Source organism: Periplaneta americana, chromosome 1, assembly GCF_040183065.1.
Source record: "Periplaneta americana isolate PAMFEO1 chromosome 1, P.americana_PAMFEO1_priV1, whole genome shotgun sequence".
Lineage (NCBI taxonomy): Eukaryota > Metazoa > Arthropoda > Insecta > Blattodea > Blattidae > Periplaneta > Periplaneta americana.
In genome coordinates this window covers 195259854-195286055 of record NC_091117.1, presented here as the reverse complement: position 1 = coordinate 195286055, position 26202 = coordinate 195259854, and the positions used below count along the sequence as shown (strand labels likewise).

The following is a 26202-nucleotide window of genomic DNA, read 5'->3' as shown; positions in this document are numbered from 1 at the left end:
TGGAGCAGAAGGTACATTAGCTTTGCACAAATTCGACATCACCATAGTTTGAGCCAGGTACTGCACAAGTACAGAAATAAGAAAGTGTTTTATAAAGACTCTGATGTTGCAAAACGAAGCTCAATTACCCGAACGAAACAAGAGACCATTATTACTTCTGTCCTTTCACCACATCCCATTACATTGACTGTGGAAACATTAAAAGATATTTCATGTTTTAAACTGGCCCCAGGTAGAAGTAATTTTGGTTCTTCCAAAATCCTTACATGGCTTCCTTAAACAGAAAGCAAACTAATGGTGGTCTTATGTAGTAGATTTACAACATGTACAGGCAAACTTACGAGCTAAATGCTCTTTCCTCACTTCACAGACAGCTATGTCTGTGGGCAAATCTTTTGTCTGAGACTACAGTTGCCTCTGCATGATATAACATCATAATGTACAGGGACATCATTTTATTTTTACTTCAATTTTTATTGTACCTGAGTTTTTGAATGTACTTCACTCCCACCCCTTCTACTAATGAAGTTCAACCGTCCTCCACACAGAACCAAGGCCGCATATAGTCATAGTAGTCTTATGGTCACAGTAAACAGTACGTTCCAAAAATATGTTCGAGTTTTCCAGTGACGAAAGAGCTTTCAATATTGAATCATTTTCGCACAGGTACTGTCGTCCATTTGCCTACGTCGCATCATGGTTTCCCCCACCCACTTCTATTCGCCTCTCTGTAAAAGCTAGTGGCTGGGCTGTTTTAGCTCTTTTCTGAGAACATTAATTTCTGTTAGGAATTGGACGTCTATGTATTATTACATAACTGCTTAAAATAACTTAAATAAAAGGGTCTCGTTAAGTAATTAACTGTCACGTGATTTTTCCCCCTTTCTACGACCCTGCGACATAATCACTTGGACAGACAGTAGATAGCATGTCTGAGTAATTTTATCTTTTTGGATCAGGCAGAAGTGAAGATTGAATTTACAGTACGTAAGGTACTCTTTTATAGAGTAGGTACAGAATTATTTCAACATAAGATCCTGGTACGAAGGACGAAATTGGTAATTGAAATTGGGTACAATAGTCTATAGTGCGATAATATGCGTATTAGAACTGAAGTCTGTATTGAAATGAACGGCCATTTTCAAAAATGTGTTCAAATATCCATATTTGATTATTTTTCAATTTAACTTCATTCTCTATATTGTATGCTAATGTGCTATAGACAGTATAATATACACTGCATAATGAATACATCCGCATGGACAGCTCAGTTTGTGAGTATAAAGACTCATTATTAATACTGTACTGTATTTTGATTAAACAAAAACCTAATGAAAATTATCAAACATAAAACCGCGATATTTCCTAGTTTACGTAAATGGATGAACTACTTTTCTTCCCTCCTATATCTAGTAAAGTGATTTTTTTGTATATTACCCCAGTATCATCTAACTCCAGTCGTGGAAGGGGGCAGCAAACGGTGTTTACGGTTCACAACCGTTGATCCAAAGGTATAGCCAGGCTAATATTAGAAATGTTAGTAAAAATAAAATGATGTCCCTGTAGTACTACAAAGGTAATTGACGGACTAATAAGGTAGTGAGAATAAATGGGTATTCAGGAACCAGAACATATAAGAATGGAAATGAAGACAACCATCATTATAAATTATATATACATATATTCATCTCAGAAATAATTATTCTTTTGTCTCAAATGTAATTACTCTGATCAATCTGAAATGCGATCAGTTAAAGTTAAAGAAGTATTTACAAACATGTCAGTATATAAAACTTTTACACACCCAATCACACAATTTTCAGAATATTTCGTAGATTTGTGGCACATAAAGAAACCTTATCCCTGAGTGAGAGATTCTAGAAAAATGTACTGATCAATTGTGGAGTAGTTTTGCTGAACTTGATAGATGCAAAATTTTGCGAAAATGAGTTATTACGATATATATATTTAGCTTCTGCAACACCTATGCAATCAGATTTTGCATAACTCGATTCATACTGTGTGTAGAGGCTGGAGAAATCATAAGAGATTTTGCAAAACTCTATAGATGCATGCACATAGTTATAGCAAATCTCGATAGATGACCGATTGTACGAAAGAAAATAACATACGAGATAAGGCCTTGGCAACGAGATACTTTATTTATAGTATTACATGTTTTCTGATTTAGCAGGAATTAGTATAACAGACAAAATGCATTGGTTTGACGAGTATGATTCAATAGTGTTAGAAGTTAAAGAAGGAAGGATATCTAAGCATCCAAAAACTCTGAATAAAGCAGCAAAGAATCGAAGACCTACATGACTGAAACAATCCGAGGGATCGATACAGTGCATACATGGACTTCAGTGCGACAGCAGTCATCGAAATGCAAAAGGTGCCCAGGAATGTCAAGTTGCTCTACTTATACAAGACAATATAATTATCTGTTAAGTCTAAACATATATTTTGAATGTACTAATAATATGGTAGTGTATACAAACTCATAATGTCAAATTCATTATTAATGAGTTAGGTTAGGGTACGATGGAATAATGCACACGTCATTATAATACCAACCTCGATTTTTGTTCTGTTTTCGATGTAAGTTACCATACATTGTTCTACAATTTTTCATTCTTTCTTCCAGAATTTAATCATCATGTAAACAGTCTCAATAAAGTTGATCAAGTGAAGTTCCTTCCATGCTGTGATGATATCAGTCATAAATATAATATTCAAGATTGGAATATCATTGGACTTATGTTTGATGCGCAAGGAACAATTCCCAAATTTACATTGGAGATCCTCAGAAAATTAAAGGTTCCTGAAAAGACTCTTCAGACAATTGCATCAACCATTTTAAAATCTTCATTGAACATCATCAATCACCATCTCTATTCATCTTTATAATATTCAGTGTATATTATTATTTATTTTCAATAAATTTTTATCGTTTTGATAGCTACCACATCTTGTCGCAGAATATTATTTTTTTTTTTAATTTCATTATATGTTTTTCTAACATTAATTTATATTTTCTTTTTTTGTTCATTTGAATTGACTAGGATGCCGATATTTTAAATCCAAAATTTGGTCGGCTATCATTTCAATATACTACTACATCTCCATCCCAAAACATAAATTGTGTATACAACAAAACTCGTTTTCTAAATTGTGTATACAACAAAACTCGTTTTCTGAGAAAAGTAGTTTTGTGCATCTATCGAGTCTAGCAAAACCGCTCTTCAATTATCACTGTGACAAGATTCAACTCTGCCAGTTATCATCTCTACTTATCACATATACATCGAGGGTAATTAATTCTATCTTTTTTACCCCAGAAATGAAATTAGACAGTAGTCCAATAAATTCTAACTGAATATACCTGGAGGTATAACTAACAAAATACATATATACTTGCAAATAAAATATCCATTTACTTCTGAAAACTTAACAAAAGATAGCAGGAACATCTACAAAATTGTTTATTAGAAAATGCAAGACAAACTTATAATTATTGCTGTTATTTTCTTATCAAAAATCTCTGTCATCTTTTCCTGATTCCCTCATGTAGATGACAAGATGGTCAAAATGTCAGGTGAGAAAATACAAAACCAGTACATCTAGAAAATAAAAATTCCAGGAACTTGAACATTCATGATACAGTATAATACCAGTATAACGAAATTCTAGAGACCTCTGGAATTACTTCGTTATAGTGGAGTTTCGTTATATTGAAATGTCATTTTTATAAACAAAAAAGCATGCTTATTTATTTACTGCTACTTGGGAAAATGCGGAAATTCTACTTGAAGCAAGTAAAGCGATAGGGTTAGAAGTAAATCCCGAAATGACTCAGTATATGATTATGTCTCGTGACCAGAATATTGTACGAAATGGAACTATAAAAATTGGAGATTTATCTTTTGAAGAGGTGGAAAAATTAAAATATCTTGGAGCAACAGTAACAAATATAAATGATACTCGGGAGGAAATTAAACGCAGAATAAATATGGGAAATGCCTGTTATTATTCGGTTGAGAAGCTTTTGTCATCTAGTCTGCTGTCAAAAAATTTGAAAGTTAGAATTTATAAAACAGTTATATTACCGGTTGTTCTGTATAGCTGTGAAATTAGAACTCTCACTTTGAGAGAGGAACAGAGATTAAGGGTGTTTGAGAATAAGGTTCTTAGGAAAATATTTGGGGCTAAAAGGGATGAAGTTACAGGAGAATGGAGAAAGTTACACAACACAGAATTGCACGCACTGTATTCTTCACCTGACATAATTAGGAACATTAAATCCAGAAGTTTGAGGTGGGCAGGACATGTAGCATGTATGGGCGAATCCAGAAATGCATATAGTGTGTTAGTTGGGAGACCGGAGGGAAAAAAACCTTTGGGGAGGCCGAGATGTAGATGGGATGATAATATTAAAATGGATTTGTGGGAGGTGGGATATGATGGTAGAGACTAGATTAATCTTGCTCAGGATAGGGACCAATGGCAGGTTTATGTGAGGGTGGCAATGAACCTCCAGGTTCCTTAAAAGCCAGTAAGTACTTACACCCTAAATTCCGCATATTTTGCATCTAGATCTAAAACATATTCTTAAATAAAATAAAAGGCTGAATTTGCATTGTATTTGATAAGAAAAAGTTTAAAGAAAGTCATAGGAAAAGTACAAAATGCAACTTTCATTAAGCACTTTTTAGGACAAGAGGTGCCATGTTGTATAGAAAGCCATATTGTGAGATTAAGCAGCTGTTTTAGGAGGCTCCATGTTGCGAGATTAGTGAGCTGTGATTGGCAGAAGAAAACTAAATGGGGATAACAAGGGAACAACATGAAAAAAATTAAATTCGGAGACATCTGCATCATAGTAAACACTACAGTAGCTAGATATTTAATGACCAAGTGGGCACTATGCAATTACTATATTATTATAATACTGGGTTTTTCGTAACTCCGTGAACATTTTAGAAATCCACCACAAATAAACTAAGCAACAAATACTACATTTTATTACACAGAAATGTAGGCACACTCTCCAAGTTTTTTATACATCTCACAAATGCTCAATGTGTCCACCTTTGCTGATACGGCAGACATCTAGCCGATAATCCATTTCATCCCACACGCATGTCAGCATATCACGATCGACCAGTGCCATAGCTGCTAAGTTCCTGAAGGTTAACAGGGAGTGGTGATGTAAAAACAAAGTCCTTCACAAATCCCCACAAGAAAAAATCGCAAGGTGTTGAATCCTGTGACCTGGGTGGGCACCGCATTAAGATGTCATATTATCTACAGCGTCCTTTAAATATGTGTTAAGATAGCCTTGTATGTCATTGTCGAAATGAGCTGGACAGCAGTCTTGTTGAAAAATGCAATTATGACTGTCATTTATCTGTGGCATCAGCCAGTTTTCCAATATGTTTAAGCAGGTTCGAGAAAGGAACAAAGGTTAAGGGTGTTTGAGAATAAGGTGCTTAGCAAAATATTTGGGCTCAGAGGGATGAAGTTACAGGAGAATGGCGAAAGTTACACAACGCAAAACTGCATGCATTGTATTCTTCACCTGACATAATTAGGAACATTAAATCCAGACATCTGAGATGTGCAGGGCATGTAGCATGTATGGGCGAATCCAGAAATGCACATAGTGTGTTAGTTGGGAGGCTGGGGGGAAAAAAATATCTTTGAGGAGGCCAAGAAGACGTAGATGGGAGGATAATAAAATGTATTCTTATGTGATGGCAGCAACTGACCTCTGGGTTCTCTAAAAGTCATTGTAAGTAACTACTAAGTAGGTTCTTCTAGTAACTGTGCGCTCCATGAAGAAAAATGATCTACAGACCTTCACCTTTGAAACTGCACAAAAGACATTTACCGCACTCCTCACAGCTGCAAACCATGAAAACTATGCAATACAGGCTCTTTCCTAAAAAACTAATTCACTACTACTCCTTCTAGCGGCAAACCATGGAAACTATGCAATATAGGCTTTTTCCTAACAAAATTTGGAAAGTTTCTCGTTCTATCAATGTAAGAATTATAATTATCCTTTGCTTAATTTATTTGTAGTGAATTTCTAAAATGTTTCACGAACTTATGAAAGACAGTTCCAGATCTTCATCATGATTATTACACCTCAGACAAGTAGGTTTATCAGAAATTTGAAATCAGTGTAGGTACAATTGAGTGACAATGTGACCTGTTCTGGCTCTTGTTAAAAATGTTTGAACATGTCTGGGCAAGTTTTTGTACATTTCCAGGTCATTTGGTTTCTTTTGAACAGATTGTAAAATTTTTCCTTTGTCAGAAGAGAGCCAATTGTTGATCCATAGGTTTGTAAAATGAGACTTTACTGAAGCAAAAGCAATGGATAGAGATATCACATGAAGAGGTCTTGGTTGCAAATATGTTGCCTGTTTTGCAATATTGATTTAATCGTGGTAGACACTGTGAAGCAACATTGGTTAAATGTGTTTTCCATAAAAGTTTTTCATCAAAAATTAATCCTAGGATCTTAGGAATTGGATTGCACTGAATTTCTTGATTATTCAAATAAATGTGAGGTTTATAGTTTTTTAAGTTATATCTTCTACACCCCAACTCTGGCTACTAGAAACAGGCATCTATAATGAACACCGATCAAAATACCCCTCATTTCTCGTGAAAAACAACAACTGAATAGACTACAGCGAACTATATGTTGTCAGCAAACAGCTGGATACATTAAGAAGATTGATTTGATTTATGAAGAAGTGTACAAAATAGGTTCCTACTTGCTAACGAATTGTATTCTGTATTTAAAATATAGTTCGTTAAAAAACTATTTCTTTTTTGGCAAGGGAACGAAATTTTTTATTCCATTATACCTATTTTTTTTTTTTTTCGTAAAAACGAATTTCGTTAAATTGAAATATTTTAAGATTAAATTACAGTAGAACTTGGTTATAACGACATCCATGGGACCTTAAAAATAATGTTGTTATAGACGAGTGTCGTAGTAACCGAGATTCACATTATCAATCTAGTGAGGTGGAAAATGAAAAATACCAAACTTAATTATACTTATTTTAGATTTATGTATTGACTTTTAAGCCTACATTGAACATAATAAAATACACGTAGGCCTACAATTATAAATACAGTATTCTGTATTAAAACAGTTTGTTCAGTACTCACCAAACTACTTTATTTAGAAGTGAAGTAATCAGTCATTCTATTCTGTTGTCTTCTACTTGCCCAATACACACTTTCTAGGGCTAAATTACGTTCTCTGTTCATTATTTCAGTTGCAATTTCATTGCTCCCTCCCCTAGCTTCATAGAACATGTTCATAATTCTAATGACCTCTAAAGCGTCACTCACTTCTTCTAATGGCCATACTGCGTTAAAATGCATGCAATTAGTGAAAACTTCCTGTCGAAACTGATCTAGCCTAATACCGCATGAATTCGGGCAGGTTACAATGGGATGGGGAATCCACCTGCATTCCAGAGGTCTATGACAGAAGGAGACTGTAAAGAATTTGTCAGGATCAGATTTCAACAAAATATTTCTTAAAATATTTTGGTTCTCAGAAAATCTTATTCCAAACTAAGGTTGAAAATGACGTTATATGCGAGGTAGATGCATATGCGTTTGTCGTATTAAGCAAGGTAGGAAAGCATATGTCTTACGGGGAATTAGTTGGAACCACAGAATATTTGACGTTATAGGCGAGGTGTCGCACAAAACAAGGTTGCTATAAACAAGTTCTACTGTATATGGGGAAAAATGCAAGGAACAGAAAATAATTTCTTAATATTGAATATTTCGTTATACTGGCATTCATTATAGTGAAATTCTTATCATTCTACGGCTACCGAGGCGAGTTGGGGGTAGAAGGGAAAATGAATCTATTTATGTTTAAGGGAACTGCCATAACGTATTGTAGAAATGCAATGTGTGTTGTTGATATGTCTTAGCCTATAACATCTTGCAGTATCGTCCAAGGGTTGTTGCAAAGATTCATAACGGGAGACAATGATGGAATGGCGCGGGGGGACAATGACCGAATGGCGTGGGTAGAAACTGGCGGGCTTGTGAATGTAACTTGGTAGGGGTTGACTACGGGGGTGGCATAAGTGTTAACGCGTGCTGGTGGGGCTTCATTGTGTCCGTGTCCAGCTTCGTGTACAGACGTAACCACATGTAGTGATGAGCCGTACCGAAGACATGTACTTCTTCCTGAAATTGGCGGGTCCTGATGACAGCAAACGAGGCTCTGGTGACTATTGTGTTACTTCGAGGACAGTGCACAGTTAACAGGTGAGTGTTGTTTAATGAAAACCAGATTACATTGTGTTGTGTTGTGTTAATAGTACATGTTGTGGACAGTTGTCTAATGCATATTGCATTGTGGTTGTGGACAGTTGTCTAATGCGTATTGTCTAATGGTAGGCAGTGATCCATTGAAGCGGGGCAGATTAGTAGAGAGACAGTAGAGAGAGAGAGCATGCGAGCGATGTGCCAAGCGGCGTGGGTGGGGATAACTTCCCCTACTGGCGTTCGCCATAATAAGTTTTTGCTCTTTTTTTTTTTTTTTTTTCGTAAAAACGAATTTCGTTAAATTGAAATATTTTAAGATTAAATTATATGGGAAAAATGCAAGGCACAGAAAATAATTTCTTAATACTGAATATTTCGTTATACTGGCATTCATTATAGTGAAATTCTACTGTATACGGGTTGTTTCTTGTTTGAGGAACTCAGATATATCATCATTTCCTTTAAACCACTGTGACACATCTAGTGGAGTACGTCCCCAGCTGTCCTTGGCAGTGAGACTAGCATGATTTTGTACGAGACACTGCACAACCTCCAAATAACCACCTCTGACGGCAGCATGCAGTGGAGTGTATGCCAAGCCACAAGACTGTGAATACACCGAGCATTTAGCATCAACATCAGCACCACGCTTGCATAGCAGCTCTGTCACCTTCAACTGACCAAACCAAGCTGCACGCCATAACGGAGTTTCTTGGTAATCATTGCGACAGTCAATTTCGAGCCCAGAGTCCAGTAAATGAATGACAAAATCAATGTTACCGGACTCGGCTGCACAGTGCATAACATTGTTTGGCATGCTGGCATGTTGTATCAAGAATTTGAACACATCCAATTTACCATTCTGAGAAGCCAACTGCAATGCAGTGTTGCTCCATTTATCATGAGTGTTAATATCGGCTTGTTTGTCTATTAAGAACTTGATCACCGGCAATTCACCACGTTCAGCTGCCCACATCAATGCAGTTCTATTGTACTCGTCATCCCGTGCCTCGATGTCTGCGCCATGCTCCACAAGAAACTGCACCAACTTGAGCTGACCGTGCTCCGCAGCTTCATGTAGCATCGTTGCACAACATGCTGGCTTACCAAACAATCCACGCGTTACAGAGATCGGGTGTCCTACACTTATCCCGCAGTGCAACATGAATTCTACAAGACTTACAAGGCCTTGCCTCGCAGCAATTCCCAACACATCCTGTACATAATTTTGGTTCTCGAGGTTCTGCCTAGTTATTACCATATCAGCGGTATCTGCATTATTTTCCAGCAGAAGATTCACAAATGCCCAAGCTCTGATTCTTTCTGCTAAACGAAGTGGTGTCCAGCAGAATACATTGTCCTTGGCATTGATCTCTGCTCCACGTGCAAGCAGCTCTGCAATAATACCGCTTGTATCACCATCCCAAGTGTCCAAGTGACTCATCACAGCCAAGTGCAAGGCTGTCCGTCCACCATCGTCTCTCTTATTCACTTCCCCCTTCGTTTCCGACAAGATCTCGTTAAATGAAATGTCGTCCTGATTCAGAACAGAAACGTGCAAACTGAACTTCTCAGCAAGTATTCTATCAAAAAATATTCTGACTATCTGGAAATTAGGATCAAAAAGTTTGTCCTTCAAGTAATCTTTCACTGCTACGAAGTTACCAGCAAACCAGAGAGCTGCAAAGTATTCTGCAAATGTTCTGTGTATAAATTCAGGCTTACAGTTGACAATCTGCGTAATAATTCCAGTTTTCTCAATGCCCTTCTCTACCTCTTCTACGAACTTGTCAAACTTCTTCTTCATACATTCCGAATTGGGAAGTCTGTTAACGTCCTCTGGGGACAGAAGTACCATGAGTGAAGAGATCATATGATTCTCTTCTAATTCCTTTTTCATTCTCTCATAACTATGACGAACACAAGGCCTACTCAAAATCATATTGTTCCTCTCGCAATATATTTTCAATTTACGGTCCACAAATTTCTTGTACAGCTGGAACATGGCAAACTTGCGTGGCAGTTTCATTTTGCCAGTGCAATTATATATTTTCAAGTCTTCTAAAAAAGCCTCAGCCAACAACATTGACTGTAAAGGAATACCCATAAATTCTTTTTCCTTATTACTGAAATATTTTGCTGCTAAGTTTAATAACCTAGTAATGAAGCTATCCAAAAGGGATTTCTTGAGGTTAGGGACAAGTATCTTCCAGAATTTAGCTAAAAAATCTTTTTGATCTTTTTCTGAGAATGGTCTTATAGTGAAGGGTCGTGCACAGAGTTCCTGTTGCAGGCGTGATGCTGTCACTGGTCGTGTAGTGATCCAGAGTTTCTTAACTTTTGTCTTCTGTAAAAGTCTTAACATAAGAGCCACCTTGTCAGAGTGAGTGGGACTTATTTCGTCAAACCCATCGAGAAGAATGGAAGTGTTCTCCATGTTTTTAAACAAATCTTTCCAATGTAGTGAGACCCCACACACTTCCAAAAGAAATTTAATGACATCAGACAGTTGTAGATTCTCTGGTAATTCATCTAGCTTCGGGGTGAAGTTGTTTAGGTTTACTCTGAACACCCACATGGCTGGGTGCTTCTTCTTTGTGATCTTTGCCACGTGTGTCAGTAGTGTAGACTTGCCCATTCCAGGATCATCTGATAAGAGCACCACACGCTGTGCAATATCAAAAACTGAATCCACCACGTTCTCATAAGTCAACTGTTCAGTTAAATACTGCAACAAAACATTCATGTCTCCTTGGGACTCCATCCATACAAATGCATTGCCATCCCAATGAAGCCAGTGAACTGTATCACAAGCATCAGTCAATTTCAGGAAGTCTTCCACATCATGGACAGATTTGATGTGACCACCATCTTCATTATTCAGTGCTTCAAATTCCATTCCACTCATGGCCAATGTAAATGGCAAGTCTGTGATTGGATGAGACACGATATCCTTATTAACTCGATATCCTGACTTGATAACACGAGGGATGTAGTAGTCCACGTCTCCAGATAAAGTGTTTCCCAACACAAATTCCCCCGTTAACACTCTGACAATGACATCTGCTGACACCATTTGCTCATTGGAACCAATTACTTCCCCAAAAGCAACACCATGACCCTGAAAGTTTACCAAGGTAGTAAACACACGTTCCCTAGACTCATCATCCAGTTGTGTTAGATTAGGCTCATCCTCATGTAAGATGTGAGCAACTGTCTCTTCTTCAGGTTTGTGTCCTAATATGTAGACCAGTCTTTTTCCAGGATAACTGCGGATAAAATTGGGAGGTGTGTGACCATCCTCTACCACAACTAGCAAATCACACCACTTTCCCCAGAGAGCTTGTATATTGCTCATATGAGTCGTAAGGACGTTGCCATCCACGAAAATGTGGCGGTCATTATGCAGGCTCTGGTAAACTTTCAGACTGGTTAGAGCAGTGCAACCAAGTGTACCTTTAGCAACTATGCAAGAAAAGTTCCCAACAGCTGGCAGGTTTGTTTGTATCTGTTTCACATACTCATCACGAAATTTTACATTCAGATTTTCAAATTCTGTTATTTTCTTTTGTGATAGATCAGCAATGCATGATTGCACAATATCCCACCAGAAATGAGTTTCATTTGTGAGATAGGAACTTGAATGTCTCCACCACTCTTGCACTTTGGCTATTAGTTGAATATATCCTGTGTCCGTACCACATGCTGCTTTGATTTCCTGTCTGATGAAATCATCGAGTTTGTCCTCAGCAGCTTCTTCAGTGAAAAAGCACAGCTGCGACACAAATGCTGCATAATCTGCCAAATCAACTGGAGGATCGCTTTGTGGACAAGTTTCACTTGTGAATTGCAAGCAATTTCCTCCTGTACCAAGAATATTCCGCCAGTCACAGTTACAGACATTGCTTCCTGTATCTTCAGCCATTTTGGCATTAGTATACACAATGAACAAGGCATCCTGAAAATTTCCACAAAGTTGCAAGTCTTTGTCTTCTGTCCAATTGTTTCTCACTTTACAGTATGACTCGTAATACTTTAGAAGACTAAAATTTCCCTTTTTCTTTACAAGATCCTTCTGTTCAATCTGTTTGCAGGTATTTTCACGGTGTTTGAGTTGTATGAGCACTGTCTTCTTTCCTACTCTGAGCACCACATCATCAAATGCACCTGCCGCATTCATACTGGAGGCGATGTGAAAGTCCAATGATTGATTCAGTGCTCGCACAAACAGTAGTGCTACCATCTTTACTTCATATAGCTCTCCAGTCATATTTGCTACACCACTTGCTCTTTCATATTCTGTGGCGCAGATCTGAAACACAAAGGAATCTAATTTAAAAATTATTATTGTCAAGTCATTACAACAACAGATATTATCACCGCGCTTTCATGCTTAACATGTCGACATCATACAATAACGTGCAGTATGCTTTCAAACATAATTTTGCCGACCGATTGTTGCTCTGTAGGTTTCACTCTAAGCATCACGTTGTCACGTCTACTTCCTCGATAAGAATACGAGTATGCACTAGTTTGTTATATTGTTAAATGGCTATTATTATTATTATTATTATTATTATTATTATTAGGCGGCCAGGTAGCTCAGTTGGCTCAGTTGGTAGAGCAGCTGGCTATGGACTGGAAGGTCCGGGGTTTGATCCCAGGTGGTGACAGGATTTTTTCTCGTTGCCAAACTTTCAGAATGGCCCCGAGGTTCACTCAGCCTCCTATAAAATTGAGTACCGGGTCTTTCCCGGGGGTAAAAGGCGGTCAGAGCGTGGTGCCGACTACACCACCTCATTCTAGTGCCGAGGTCAGGGAAAGCATGGGGCTCTACCTCCATGCCCCCTAAGTGCCTTCATGGCATATTACGGGGATACCTTTACCTTCTTTTTTATTATTATTATTATTATCATTATTATTATTATTTCATATACGAGTACTCTTAATAATAACTCTTCAATAATAATTTTTAAACACATACCTTAATAAATCTAGATTCATTTTCCGGGCTGAGAGGCCGTGGTCTATTGGTTGGTTTTATACCAGACATTTCGTCTGCAACTGCAGCAGACATCTTCAGTGGTGTGGTAACCGAAGTCGCAAAACTCTTCTCAGTGTACCTGAGGCAACTGATCCTGTGCCTGGTTGTGCGGGCATATTTATAGTGCAACTCGTGGGCCAAGGCCTGTTGTTGCTGTGGTCCGCACTGCTTTGTTCGCTGCTCCTGTTCTGGGTTCCGTCCTTTTGTTATAGTGGCTTCTTATCTGTTCTGTTTAGGACCGGGTACCAACATTTGTTTAGCTTTACGCCTTCTTCCTTGCGATTAAAGTTGTCATGTTTACAGATTTCGATTGCTTCTCTATGTAGATGGGGGAAGAAGTGCGTCGTCGTGCTCAAGATGTCCGTGTCCTTGAATCATATGTTGTGATCGCCCTCTTAATAGACATGTGCTGCAACTGCGGACCACAGCGACAACAGGCCTCGGCCTGCTAGTTGCACTATAAATACGCCCGCACAACCAGCCACAGGATCAGTTGCCTCAGGTACGCAGAGAAGAGTTTTGCGACCTCGGATACCACTCCATTGAAGATGTCTGCCACAGTTGCAGATGAAACGTCTGGTATAAAACCAACCAATAGACCACGGTCTCTCAGCCCAGAAAATGAATCTCGATCTATAAACTCCGGCTGTGAAAGCCTACACTACAACATACCTTAATGTTCGTCCTCAGCACAAGACATTGCAACCTCGGTTTTAGTCCACGTGGATTAGACAAGTAGATGTCATTTAATAATGCAAGCAGCTTATTGGTTGCAATATTGAAATTGAGGCGAGTGATTGGAGTGGCGACATAAGAAATTGAAAACAATAATGCAATTAAATTTCAAAGACCTGCCGAATGTTATGCATGAGGCCGCTCAAAGATCTGCCAAATGTTAACCATGAGAGCACGGCGATAATATGCAAAAACGTGTAACTTGTGCTATGTTTTTGGACCTAATCCCATCAGTCTTTTTCCCATATGTTCATTTCACGAATAACAATGTGTGAATAATAGTAAATAATAGTAGAAATAGTAATAACCTGAGAAACAGGATTGCCACTCCTAGTACTTTAGTACTAGATCTGGGTAGTTCATGTACATTTTTAGTACTTACAGTAGAACCTCTATTATCTGTGGTAATGAAGAGGGTGGACTGTATGGTTAATCAAAGAAATTGGATAATCCGTATCATAGAAGATTTTCGTGCACAATACAGTACTTAGGCCTACAATTGCATGTGTATCATGCTATAGTCCCGTCGCTCTAATTTCCGGCAGCCAATCGCATTGCAGGTCGGCTACATTTAAATGTGTGCGTCTTGTGATTTGCTTATGAAGATGTTATTCATTTCTTAAGGCTCGATAAATTCTTAATATAATCGCCCGCCATTTTCGCTCTTTCGTTGGTGTTCGCAGAAAGCACACGAAGCTGTTATTTGCCGCTCAATTATTTGCTGAATTACAGTGTGTTTGATTTATTATCTTAGGAGCTATGACATGATAATGTTTAATGGTGTGGCAAATAGATTCCTCGTATGGTAGCTCAGCAACGAAAGAACAAAAATGGCGAACGATACTACCTACCTAGACTTTATAGAGCCTTCACTTCCTAAGACATAAGCAAAGAGGAGGAGTCACGCCGGGAATAACACCGTCGCGGCTATAGGTATTGGATCAGAAGTTCACTAATTTAAGTCCAGTTGTCAATGACAGGGATTTAAGGATCAAGGGATCAGGGGTGATGGTTGTCTGCAGAAAGAAATTAATAGCAGATGTCTCCTGTTGTAGATTTACATACTTCATACACATTATTCTTGTTCTTAATTAAATTACGCACAGTTATAATGCCAATCTCCTATTCTAACGCGACATTAGCCACAGTTTCTCTATCCCCACACCTCTCAATTATTTGCAATTTTTTTTTCAATAATAAGTTCAATACAATTTCTTTTGACACCTGTGGAAGACATCCTACATAGAAGTTATACAGTACGACCACTTAAATAGTAAGGATAAAAACTGAACAGTGTATGAGTCTGCAATAATTGTGTGGAAGTTCTTGGGATCATTTCTTTGAAAGCAGGTATTCACTCTTTTACAAGTTGTGGAAGAACAACCTCTCCCACAAGTAAATGTTCCTGTTTCCAGCTGCAAAATCATCCCTACCACATACTGTGTAAGGGTAAGGGCTTGTAGCAACCAGTCTTAGGAAGTTCGTGCCAGAACACTGCTTTCAGATTGAGTGCAGCTAGGCACATAGATCTATTGCACTAGTTTTCAGTTTAATGTTTTTGATGCCTCGTCAAATAAGAAGATTAAAAAGAAAAAGACATTCCGATGTTGTGTGAAGTTTAACATTTTTGTTTTCTTTTATCTATTGCCCGAGGACAGTCATAGGACTGCAACTTCCATACATGTTTATTGTTTGCTTTCATAGCACAGTATTTATAACTTTTAAGCACAATTGTATTGTAGGCCTACATCATTGTATAAAAGTTTTTCTTTGATAAAAAAAAAAATTTTTTATTGTGGTGAAACTGACAAAAGAGCTAGTGAAAGGTCAATAAATAAATAAATAGATAATAATAATAATAATAATAATAATAATAATAATAATAATAACAATAATAATATTTATTTATTCTGGCGAAGTTAAGGCCATCAGGCCTTCTCTTTCACTTGGCCAAAAACAAAAGAAGCAGATAGAATTTGTAGTAATACAAGTTAATGATTACAGATTAACATATTTAAAGAATACTAATAAAAATTTATATAGTCATACAAGCACAACTTGAGTAAAATAATGCAAACATACTAAATAATAATTACAAAATAATATAAGGCTAGAAGTTACACTCAGTGAATATGCAAGCGGTAAGTGAACCAATATTACAAACTACAAGAATAACAAATTCAAAGTAAATTATAACTATATAACACTGAGAGGGGGAAAAAAAAAAGTGCGCGCGCGCGCGCACGCACGCACGCACGCGCACACACACACACACACACACACACAAAAAAGGGGAATTAAACATGAATGAGGAAAATAGAAGACATTTTAAAATAGAAGACATTTTCAGAAAAATGAGTGAAATATGTACTAACAATTTGTAGGATTACAATGTATATTTATAATTTCAATGATAACAGTACATACAACAATCATGATAGGATAAAGGAACGGGAAAATTAAATATGAAGTGAGTTATATGGCTTAGTACTGGTCACGTGTTTAAACAATTTATTTTTAAATTGCAATTTTGTTCGACAGTTCCTGAGAGAGTAGAGTTGCTGATGCTGTGAAAGAGGAAGAATAATGAGCTGTTTTATAGCAAGGCATAGATAATAAAGGGTCATTTTTAGAACAAGTACCCAGGCTGTGATAAGAGGACAAGAAATATATACAAGAAATATAAGATATTTTACCGAAAATGTGTAAAAGAAAAGGAGTAGAAATCACACATAATCAGATTTGTATGCGAAATGCATGTTATTTATATATTTAAATGTATGCAGAAATGATATACTATGCAAGTCGCACCTTCACAGACAATTTGACCAGTGTTTCATAATGCATATTGTGAGGGAAAATGCACATTTTAAATTTTTAATGAAAAAATGCATATTTTATCCGTGAATGTGGTACAGTATTAAATTATAATTTTCCCCTCTAGCTAATTACTAGTACTTAATTAATAAAGTCTATGCAAACAACTGAATATAAATCATAGCATGTGTATTTACATCTGTGTATAGGTATCGCCACTGTTCTTGAAGGATGATCTTTAACTCACTATCCAACTAGTGAGCCTCTTTGCCTTTGTTGCAATAAATATCCGCCCATGTCCCATTTTTGGATTAAGACACCAATTTTGTGATTAACCTAGTCATATTTAGAAACTAAACATCTGAGATCTAATAACAACAGAAAATGTAAAAGCACATACAGTAGTTCGAGTTACGAGACAACAGGATGATACAGCATCAAGTCTATGTACCTGCATGAAGGTTCCAGGTGACTCTGTACCTCTTCGCTGTAGCAGTATCTGTCGTAATTCCAGTTCCAATTTACATTGTAACTCATGATATTCTTGTTTCTGCTTTTGTTTAAGCTTATTCAATTCTCTTTCCATTTCCTCTCTCAGCCTCTTCTCCAGTTCATTATAATTCTGTAGAGAACGAAGATCAATGAGAATGAATTACATTAAATTACATTTAACAAGATCAACACTATTAAGTAGACCTACAATTACGGTCTCTTGCTTCTTCAAGTTTCAGAATAAAAATACATATGGAGAATACTATCCAAAGAATCTTTAATTTTAATTTGAATGATAAATTAATAATGATGATGATGATTATTATAATAATATCAATAATAATAATAATAATAATAATAATAATGATAATAATAATAATAATAATAATAATAATAATAATAATAATTAGGGCTAGGATTTTGATGACCTATAAATCATGAAAAAATGTCCTAAAAACAATGCATTTATGACTTAAAAATCTTTCAAAAATGCCCTTAAAATGCCCTAAACATTGATCTTACATAATTGGCTTAGTAGGAAAAGAGGATTTTGTACTACTTAATATTTAGACTAGTAATTAAATTAAATGTTACATAATTTTTTCTAAGTAGTACACTTTAATTAATTATTTTACTTGATGTAGTTTCCATGTATGATCGTTCACCTCTGCGTCGGTATGTGGACCTGAGGTCAGTAGTCGGCTGGTCGGTCTTGGCCCTTCATGGGCTGTAGCACCATGGATTTACTTTACTTTTAGTTTCCATGTAGTCTACCACAAGATCTCTCTTATCCAGAATTAGCAGGTATAGAAGAGTCTATATTGAAGGGATGGTTGGACTGATCCATTACATGGGGTGTACTACATTAAAATGGCAATATTTGTGTAGAAAAACGATTAAAATATTATACAAAATAATGGGTATTAATGGACAAAATATGTCAAGAAAATATGTTGTTGTTGTTTTCTAATGCCAGGCATTTGACAATAAAGTCATTTGACCTCTTGCACTCCAATATTTTTCAAAGACATTATCATGACTAGCCACTGAAGCACAGATTTTGAGGTGTTCCGAATCGATTTCTTGGTTTGAGTTGCACAATGGGCAGTTAGGGGACTGATATATTCCAATTCTATGCAGGTGTTTGACCAAACAATCATGGCCTGTTGCCAATCTAAATGCAGCTACAGACGATTTTCGTGGTAAATCGGGAATTAACTGTGAATTTTGATGCAGAGAGTTCCATTTTTTCCCTTGGGATTGTGTTATCAAATTTTGTTTGTTGAAATCTAAGTATGTAGATTTAATAAATCTCTTCACAGAGTAATACGTAGATTTAGTAACAGGTCTGTAAGTAGCAGTGCTGCCCTTCTTTGCTAAACCATCCGCATTCTCGTTTCCCAGGATTCCACAATGGGATGGTATCCATTGGAACACAACTCTTTTATTGAGTGATAATAATTGAGAGAGCATTTTAGTTATTTCTGCTGTTTGAGATAAATGTAAAGAAAATATGAAAGGAAATGAACATTATTTTACATTAATAATGGGGATTTATGGCCAAAATTAAATGAAAATCCCTCAAAAAATGACCGAATAAAACAAAAGATGCTCTTATGAGTTGAAACAGGCAAAAAATGCAAAAAAAATACCCTAACAAATATGTCTTTAAACACTCAGTTTATCACATAATATATAAATACTAAAGCAGCTATGTTTCTGGCTTATTAGAGAAAAGATGCAATTCATCAAAATCCTAGCAATAATAATAATAATAATAATAATAATAATAATAATAATAATAATAATAATAATAATAATAATAATAATAATAATAATAATAATAATAAATAATAATAATAATAATAATAATAGTAATAATAATAGTAGTAATAATAATAATAATAGTAGTAGTAATAATAATAATAATAATAATAATAATTAATAATAATAATAATAATAATAATAATAATAATAATAATAATAATAATAAGAATAATAATGGAAAAACTTTTGATTGTGCGATGGTGGAATTTTTCAAAATCTGATTAAATGACGGTGTGCATGCACAAAATGAGGGCAGTAGCAGACAGATGGAGACACGTCATGTGAAGTGTTACAATGCAGCCAACAGATTGTAAATTAAAATTTAAATTATGTTTTATTAACGATGCTTGCAACTGCCGAGGTTATATCAGTGTCGTCGGTGTGCCAAAATTTTGTCCCGGTTTTCACATGCTAGTAAATCACACTTAAATGCCATTGACTTGACCCGGGAGCAAAACCGCAACCTCAGACACAGAAGACCAGTACTCTACCGACTGTACCACCTAGGCCAACAACAAATTGTAAATATACAGCTATGCTGTCAACCACTGCAGAAACTACTGATACATCTGTGCTGCAAATTTATGGAAGCACATCTGCAGAACAAGTATGATTAAAGGAATTTCTCAAAATTGCATTCCATGATCCTTTTTTAAATTATTTGCTTGACATGAAAGCGATTAGAAAAGTTGTTACAAACAATATCCATTTTATAGCTGCCATGGTGGTCTCGCTGCTAGAGCAGTGGGACTTATAATCCTGTGAACCCAAGTTCGATCCCCAGTGTACCCCCAATTTATAACTTATGTTGAGCAAGACCATGATCCAGGTAACACAGGGGTTTTCTCTGGGAAGCTCCGGTTCCCCCTGTGGCATCCAAACAAATCTCCATAACCATCTCATCGCGGGTGTAGTGTAGACCAGCCTCCTATGGCACATCCTGGGCAACAACTGTCGGTAAACTGGTCTACATAACTGGTTTCAAATGGGTGAATGTGTAAGTCAAATACCCGCCATTGATTAAAAAAGAAAAAAATATACATTTTATGATAGCATAAATTTATTCAGAGCTTAAATATCGTAAATATTGCAACAATGTAAAAAATGTGAATTTGCTTCAGTAGTAAACTGGTGTGCTGCACTTACTTCTCTGTTATTATCCGGTTCAGTATCCATTTCAGCAATTTATTGTTGACGTGTACACATGCAAAGTTTAATCCAGATGAGGAAAACCTTCTTCCTAATTGTCAACACAAACAGAATATCTCCATTGCCTCATCCTCACATTGATAACACAGGTCTGTAACAAAGGAAAACCATTATCAAACAGTTATTATCAGAATGCAGATTGTATATAGTTCATACCATTTAAAACTGTCAAGTCCTTTCCACTGCCACTATGTCGTGTCTAACATCTAGTCTAAAGTCATAGGGCCATATTCATAGACATTCTTAGCACGGGCTTCCAGTGGATGATCAGGAACTAACGTTTTTCGTATTCATAAACCAGTGTCAGCAATATGATGTGATATGAATCCTGTACAATTAACCAGTCGATAGCCGGGGCTAGTTTAGCATGCTCATAGCGCGGGCTAGCAAAATGTCTGTGAATAGCACCCATAATTATTTTATTTATTTATTTTGCTAATAATTGTAACATAAAATATAATATATAAAGAAAAATGTTAGCTAGCCCCTGAAAGAGTAGAACTCGTGCTCAGGGGCGGATTTCTGAATTGATATTAAGAAGTATATAATACAATTTGTCTTATGTCTACTATGCAATTAGAATATATAAATTTAAATTTACAATTTTTCAATTTTTATAAAATCCATACACAACTTTTTAAATTTAATACTAGAACTATTAGAATTGACAAGATTAGGATTTTTAAATATAAATTTGTTATATATTCTTGAGCCTAAATTACTACTATGATTAAATACTGTAGCAGTGTTACATTTTGGTTCAAACAATCTTAATGAATTCATACCTTTTGTTTCATAACTATGAGAATACAATTCAAAATTATTTTGATTTTTATGTATGAATATTATTAATACAATATAATAAATTTGTCTTATTTTAAGAACATTAAAGCCTAAAAACAATTTTTGAGATGGAAAATCAATAGGTTTATGAAGACATATTTTAATTATTTTCTTCTGTAATAAAGTGGATTAAAATTGGATTTAAATGAGCTACCCCATCCTGTAATTCCATACATAATTACCGATTGAAATAAAGTTAACTGCATATTATCATCAGCTCAGAATGAAAACCTCGTAGCATCTCAATTAAAAAAAAAAAAAATTTGGCTGACTTAATCAGAAGATAGCTTCGAGAGAAGGATTTTAAGACGGATTTTTGGCCCAGTCCAAGATGAGACAGGATGGAGAATAAGATATAATTCCGAGTTATATCAGTTATATAAAGATATGGAAGTATCCAGATTTATTAAATTTAGAAGATTACAGTGGGCAGGACATGTAGTGAGAATGGATGAGAAGCGGATAGCAAGAAGGTCCTTCACCCAACAAATGTATGGGAAAAGAATAGTTGGAAAGCCCAGGAAAAGATGGGAGGATGAAGTCAGAAAGGACGCCGTGAATATTCTAGGGATAAGGGCATGGAGAACGAAGGCCATAGATAGAGAATATTGGAAGAGACGCATTGAGGAGGCCAAAGCTCAAATTGGACTGTAGCACCATAGCAGCAGCAGCAGCAATCGGAAGATAATCTCGTAACTTCATCCGTAAAAAATGTAAAAACAACTATGTCTGTTTCTGATTTAAAAGATAATTTGGTCAATTGCATTAAAAAAATATAAAAGTGAAGTCTACAAAGAGTTTTTTGTTCTTTCAGTAAAGTTTGGTTTTCGTCTTCATTCTTAGCAACGATACCTAAATGAAATTATTGGAGTCATCAATACGGTTTTTGGCGTAATATATCGACTATTTATCAGATTTCTTGTATTAAACAGATATTGGAGTATAAGAGCACAGTACATAAGTTGTTCACAGATTTCAAAAAAGCATATGATTCAGATAAGAGAGAGGTTTTATATAATATTCTTAGTGAATTTGGTATTCCCAAGAAATTAGTTTGATTAATTAAAATTTGTCTCAATGAAACATACAGCAGAGTCCATATAGGCCAGTTTCTGTCTAACGCTTTTCCAATTTACTGCGGGCTAAAGCAAGGAGATGCACTATCGTCATTTTTTTCAACTTTGCTCTCTAGGATATGCCATTAGGAAAGTCCAGGAAAACTCAGAGGGTATGGAATTAAAAGGGTTACATCAGGTGCTTGTTATGCAAATGACGTGAATATCCACAAAATCCACAAACTATTAGAGGAAACACGAAAATTTTACTTGAAGCAAGTAATGTGATAAGTTTGGAAGTAAATCCCGAAATGACAAAGTAGGCCTATGATTACATCTCGTGACCAGAATGTAGTACGAAATGGAAATATAAAAATTGGAAATTTATCTTTTGAAAAGGAGGAAAAATTCAAGTACTTTGTAGCAACAGCAACAAATATAAATATGACTCGAGGAAATTAAACACACGAATAATTGTTTTAATGAAACAAGTGTGTTATATAATACAATTCTATTGTTTTAGTAAATTCGAATTAAGCAGGGTGTCATACAAATTTCTACATTTATGGAGACTTCAGACAAAAGTAAGTATTCTATTATAAAACAATAATTGTTTTTATCTCTTCGAACAAACAATTGTTTTTATCTCTTCGAACAGTATAACAACAAGACCTGTGTATCTTCAGAATTTATTCCCTGCAAGAAGTGGTTTTCTTTTTGTATACTTCTGTGCCTTGCCTTGCATAAACGATCACCTGCATCTCTCCCCTCCTGCTGCAAAAAAAATCCCGGTTAAACAAGCGCTTATGCACTTTCAAGTGTCTTACCTCTCATACCAACATAACTTTGGTGATATTACGGAAGTTTCACGTTAATATATACTCACACTATACCTTATATACGTATCTGTGACAGGTTAGGTTAGTTTAAGCTTATATGCCTTGTATATACGAATCTGTGACAGGTTAAGCTACTTTAGGCTTTTGATATGCCATGCATATACGGATTTTCAAAGTCTGGTAATTTTTGTTTAGTGATGTTGTCAGTATGGACTACCGTAATTGGAAACAAAGTTACAATATATCTATTTCATTACTATTTGTTGTGCTTCACTATATTCCAGTGCTTATTGAAAATGTTAAATGTTATGTATGTTTTATTTAACTACGCTCACAACTGTCGAGGTTATATCAGCGTCGCCGGTGTGCCGGAATTTTTTACCGCAGGAGTTCTTTTACATGCCAGTAAATCTACTGACATGAGGCTGTCGCATTTAAGCAAACCTAAATGCCATCGACCTAGCCCGGAATCGAACCCGCAACTTCGGGCATAGATAGCTTGCGCTTTACCAACTGCGCCAACCAGGTCGACTTGGTTATTAAAGTTTTGCGTTCCTCACATTATATCGTATCATGTGTTTAATGTTCATACGTTCCTTTCACTAGAAAACCGTTTGCACTTACACATTACCACATATATCTCATTTCACACGTAACTTACTTTCCTTTTCTTTAAATATTTCCCTTAAAAATTCCTAGGTGCAGTATACATAATAGTTACCTCACTGTCAACAATTTATTTAAAAAAAAAAAGTTGATGTCTGTGTTTGTCGAATGCACATCATCATGCTTACGAAAAAGACACTTTTAAGTATGGTACAATTAATAATCCATTTTGTGTGCACGAGGTTGAAGTTCTGGGGGTAGAGGGAAGAAAGGTGACCGCGTTCTGAAGTTTATCCCTTTTTTTATTACGATATTCAGTACTTACACCTCAGAATTGAAAGTATTTCTTCTATAAAAACAAAGTAAAAATGTTTAATATCGTCACCGCCGTAACAACAAAACACCGTTGCTTACCAGATTATTCGTAGGCAACACAAAACACACGCCACGCCTTCTTTCACATCATCACATTACTGCGGTCAGGCAGACCTCGTGACCACAGATTAACAACTCGTGACCATGGATAAATCATATCGTGACTTTTATCGGCTATCAGTGTTGCCAACAGCCAGATTTTCATAAAATGCTTTAAAATCAAGTAATTCGACATTTCATTTATAGATACAGTTAATTATATATCACATGTTTTAATATTGAATAATTGAAATTATGATTGCCTGATTACCTGATTTAAATTTCCTCAGAATCATCAGGATCAATGTCTGGATCCTCACTGTTCAGTAGCAGAACTACCGCTACTTGCAGTGGCGGCAATATCTCTGCCATACATTCTAGATGTATGTGAAGTCGTCTCTTGATAGGTACCGGTACCTCTTTTACGTACCTGGCAATATCTATTATTTTTTTCTTTACAACTGCCAGCAACTGGCCAACATTCTTGATGAAGCAATGTGTTTTTTTGTTTTAATATATTGCACAAAGATCGCTGTGTTTGGCATTAAATATGACTTTACAAAATCTACACTTTGCTTCATCACTTTCACCAGGGACCGCTAAAACCAGTCCTTAAAGAAAGGGTCATTGAACCATTCTTTCCGAAAACATTGTTATCTGAGAGATATTCGTAAAATAGACTACACACTATTACTTACTTAAGGGTTTTAAGGAACCTGGAGGTTCATTGCCGCTCACCAACGATAGGCCTACATATCCTGTGCGAGATTAATCCAGTCTCTAGCATCATATCCCACAACCCTCAAATCCATTTTAATATTATCCTCCCATCTACGTCTCGGCCTCCCCAAAGGTCTTTTTCCCTCCGACGTCCCAACTAACACTATGCATTTCTGGATTTAATGTTCCTAATTATGACAGGTGAAGAATACATTGCGTGCAGTTCTGCGTTATGTTACTTTCTTCATTTTGCTGTAATTTCATCCCTCTTAGCCCCAAATATTTTCCTAAGAATCTTATTCTCAAACACTCCTAAGCTCTGTTCCTCTCTCAAAGTGAGAGTCCAAGTTTCACAACCATACAGAACTGGTAAAATAACTATTTTATAAATCCTTTCAGCTGTTTTGAGAGCAAACTTAATAACAAAAGCTTCTCAACTGAATAATAACATGCATTTCCCATATTTATTCTGCGTTTAATTTCCACCTGAGTGTCATTTATATTTCTGTAGTGCTTGGGAAAAGTGACATAAGTCAGATTTGTTATTGTTGCTTCAAGGTATTTGAATGTTTCCACCTCTTCAAAGGATAAATTTCCAACTTTTATATTTCCATTTAACTTAGTACTATGTTCTGGTCACGAGACATAGTCATGGTACTTTGTCTTTTCAGGACTTACTTCCAAACCTATCTCTTTACTTGCTTCAAGTAAAAGTCTCGTGTTTTTCTTAATAGTTTGTGGATTTTCTTCTAACATATTCACATCATCCGCATAGACAAGCAGCTGATGTAACCCATTCAATTCCAAACCCTCTCTGTTATCTGGACTTTCCTAATGACACATTCTAGAGCAAAGTTAAAAAGTAAAGGTGATGGTGCTCTCCTTGCTTCAGCCCACAGTGAATTGGAAAAGCATCAGATAGAAACTGGCCTATACGGACTCCACTGTATATTTCATTGAGACACATTTTAATTAATCAAACTAGTTTCTTGGAAATTCCAAATTCAATAAGAATATTATAATATATAAAACTTCTATTCCAACCAAATCATATGCCTTTTTGAACTCTATGAATAACTAATGTACTGTACTCCCAATTTTCTCCAATATCTGTCAAATACAAAAAATCTGATCAATAATCTATTATGCCTAGGTCATATGTTCAACCTGTGAAAGGGGTCGCAAAAATTGCCCAATTGTTCAAAATGTATCCTTACAGTTATTCTTAAAAAATAAATCTATATTTATTAAGGCAACATGGACCACGAAACTGCCT

General features: G+C 36.0%; 1 protein-coding gene across 4 annotated transcripts; it reads right to left on the bottom strand.

The window, feature by feature from the left end:
• Positions 1-1661: 1661 nt before the first annotated feature.
• LOC138706164 (uncharacterized) lies at positions 1662-24301 on the bottom strand. Of its 4 annotated transcripts, none has more exons than XM_069835168.1 (4): positions 24207-24301; positions 20387-20540; positions 17373-17543; positions 1662-12637 (listed from the first exon to the last, which is right to left on the bottom strand). In XM_069835168.1, exons 2-4 carry the CDS (start codon positions 20414-20416, stop codon positions 8732-8734), a joined length of 4107 nt encoding a protein of 1368 aa, XP_069691269.1. In that variant the 5' UTR covers positions 20417-20540; positions 24207-24301; the 3' UTR covers positions 1662-8731. The 4 variants fall into 4 exon arrangements, with proteins under 4 accessions (XP_069691269.1, XP_069691259.1, XP_069691279.1 ...); XM_069835158.1 differs by having other exon boundaries at positions 24118-24274; XM_069835178.1 differs by lacking the exon at positions 24207-24301 and adding an exon at positions 23020-23116.
• Positions 24302-26202: the final 1901 nt, after the last annotated feature.

What these genes read in the sequence shown, in the direction of transcription:
- LOC138706164 (XM_069835168.1), bottom strand. Translation starts at nt 20,416, where the DNA reads ATGGATACTGAACCGGATAATAACAGAGAA. An exon ending in AACCGGATAATAACAGAGAA is followed by an intron (nt 17,544 to 20,386) that starts GTAAGTGCAGCA and finishes CGTTCTCTACAG; the next exon opens with AATTATAATGAACTGGAGAA. An exon ending in CACCTGGAACCTTCATGCAG is followed by an intron (nt 12,638 to 17,372) that starts GTACATAGACTT and finishes TTTGTGTTTCAG; the next exon opens with ATCTGCGCCACAGAATATGA.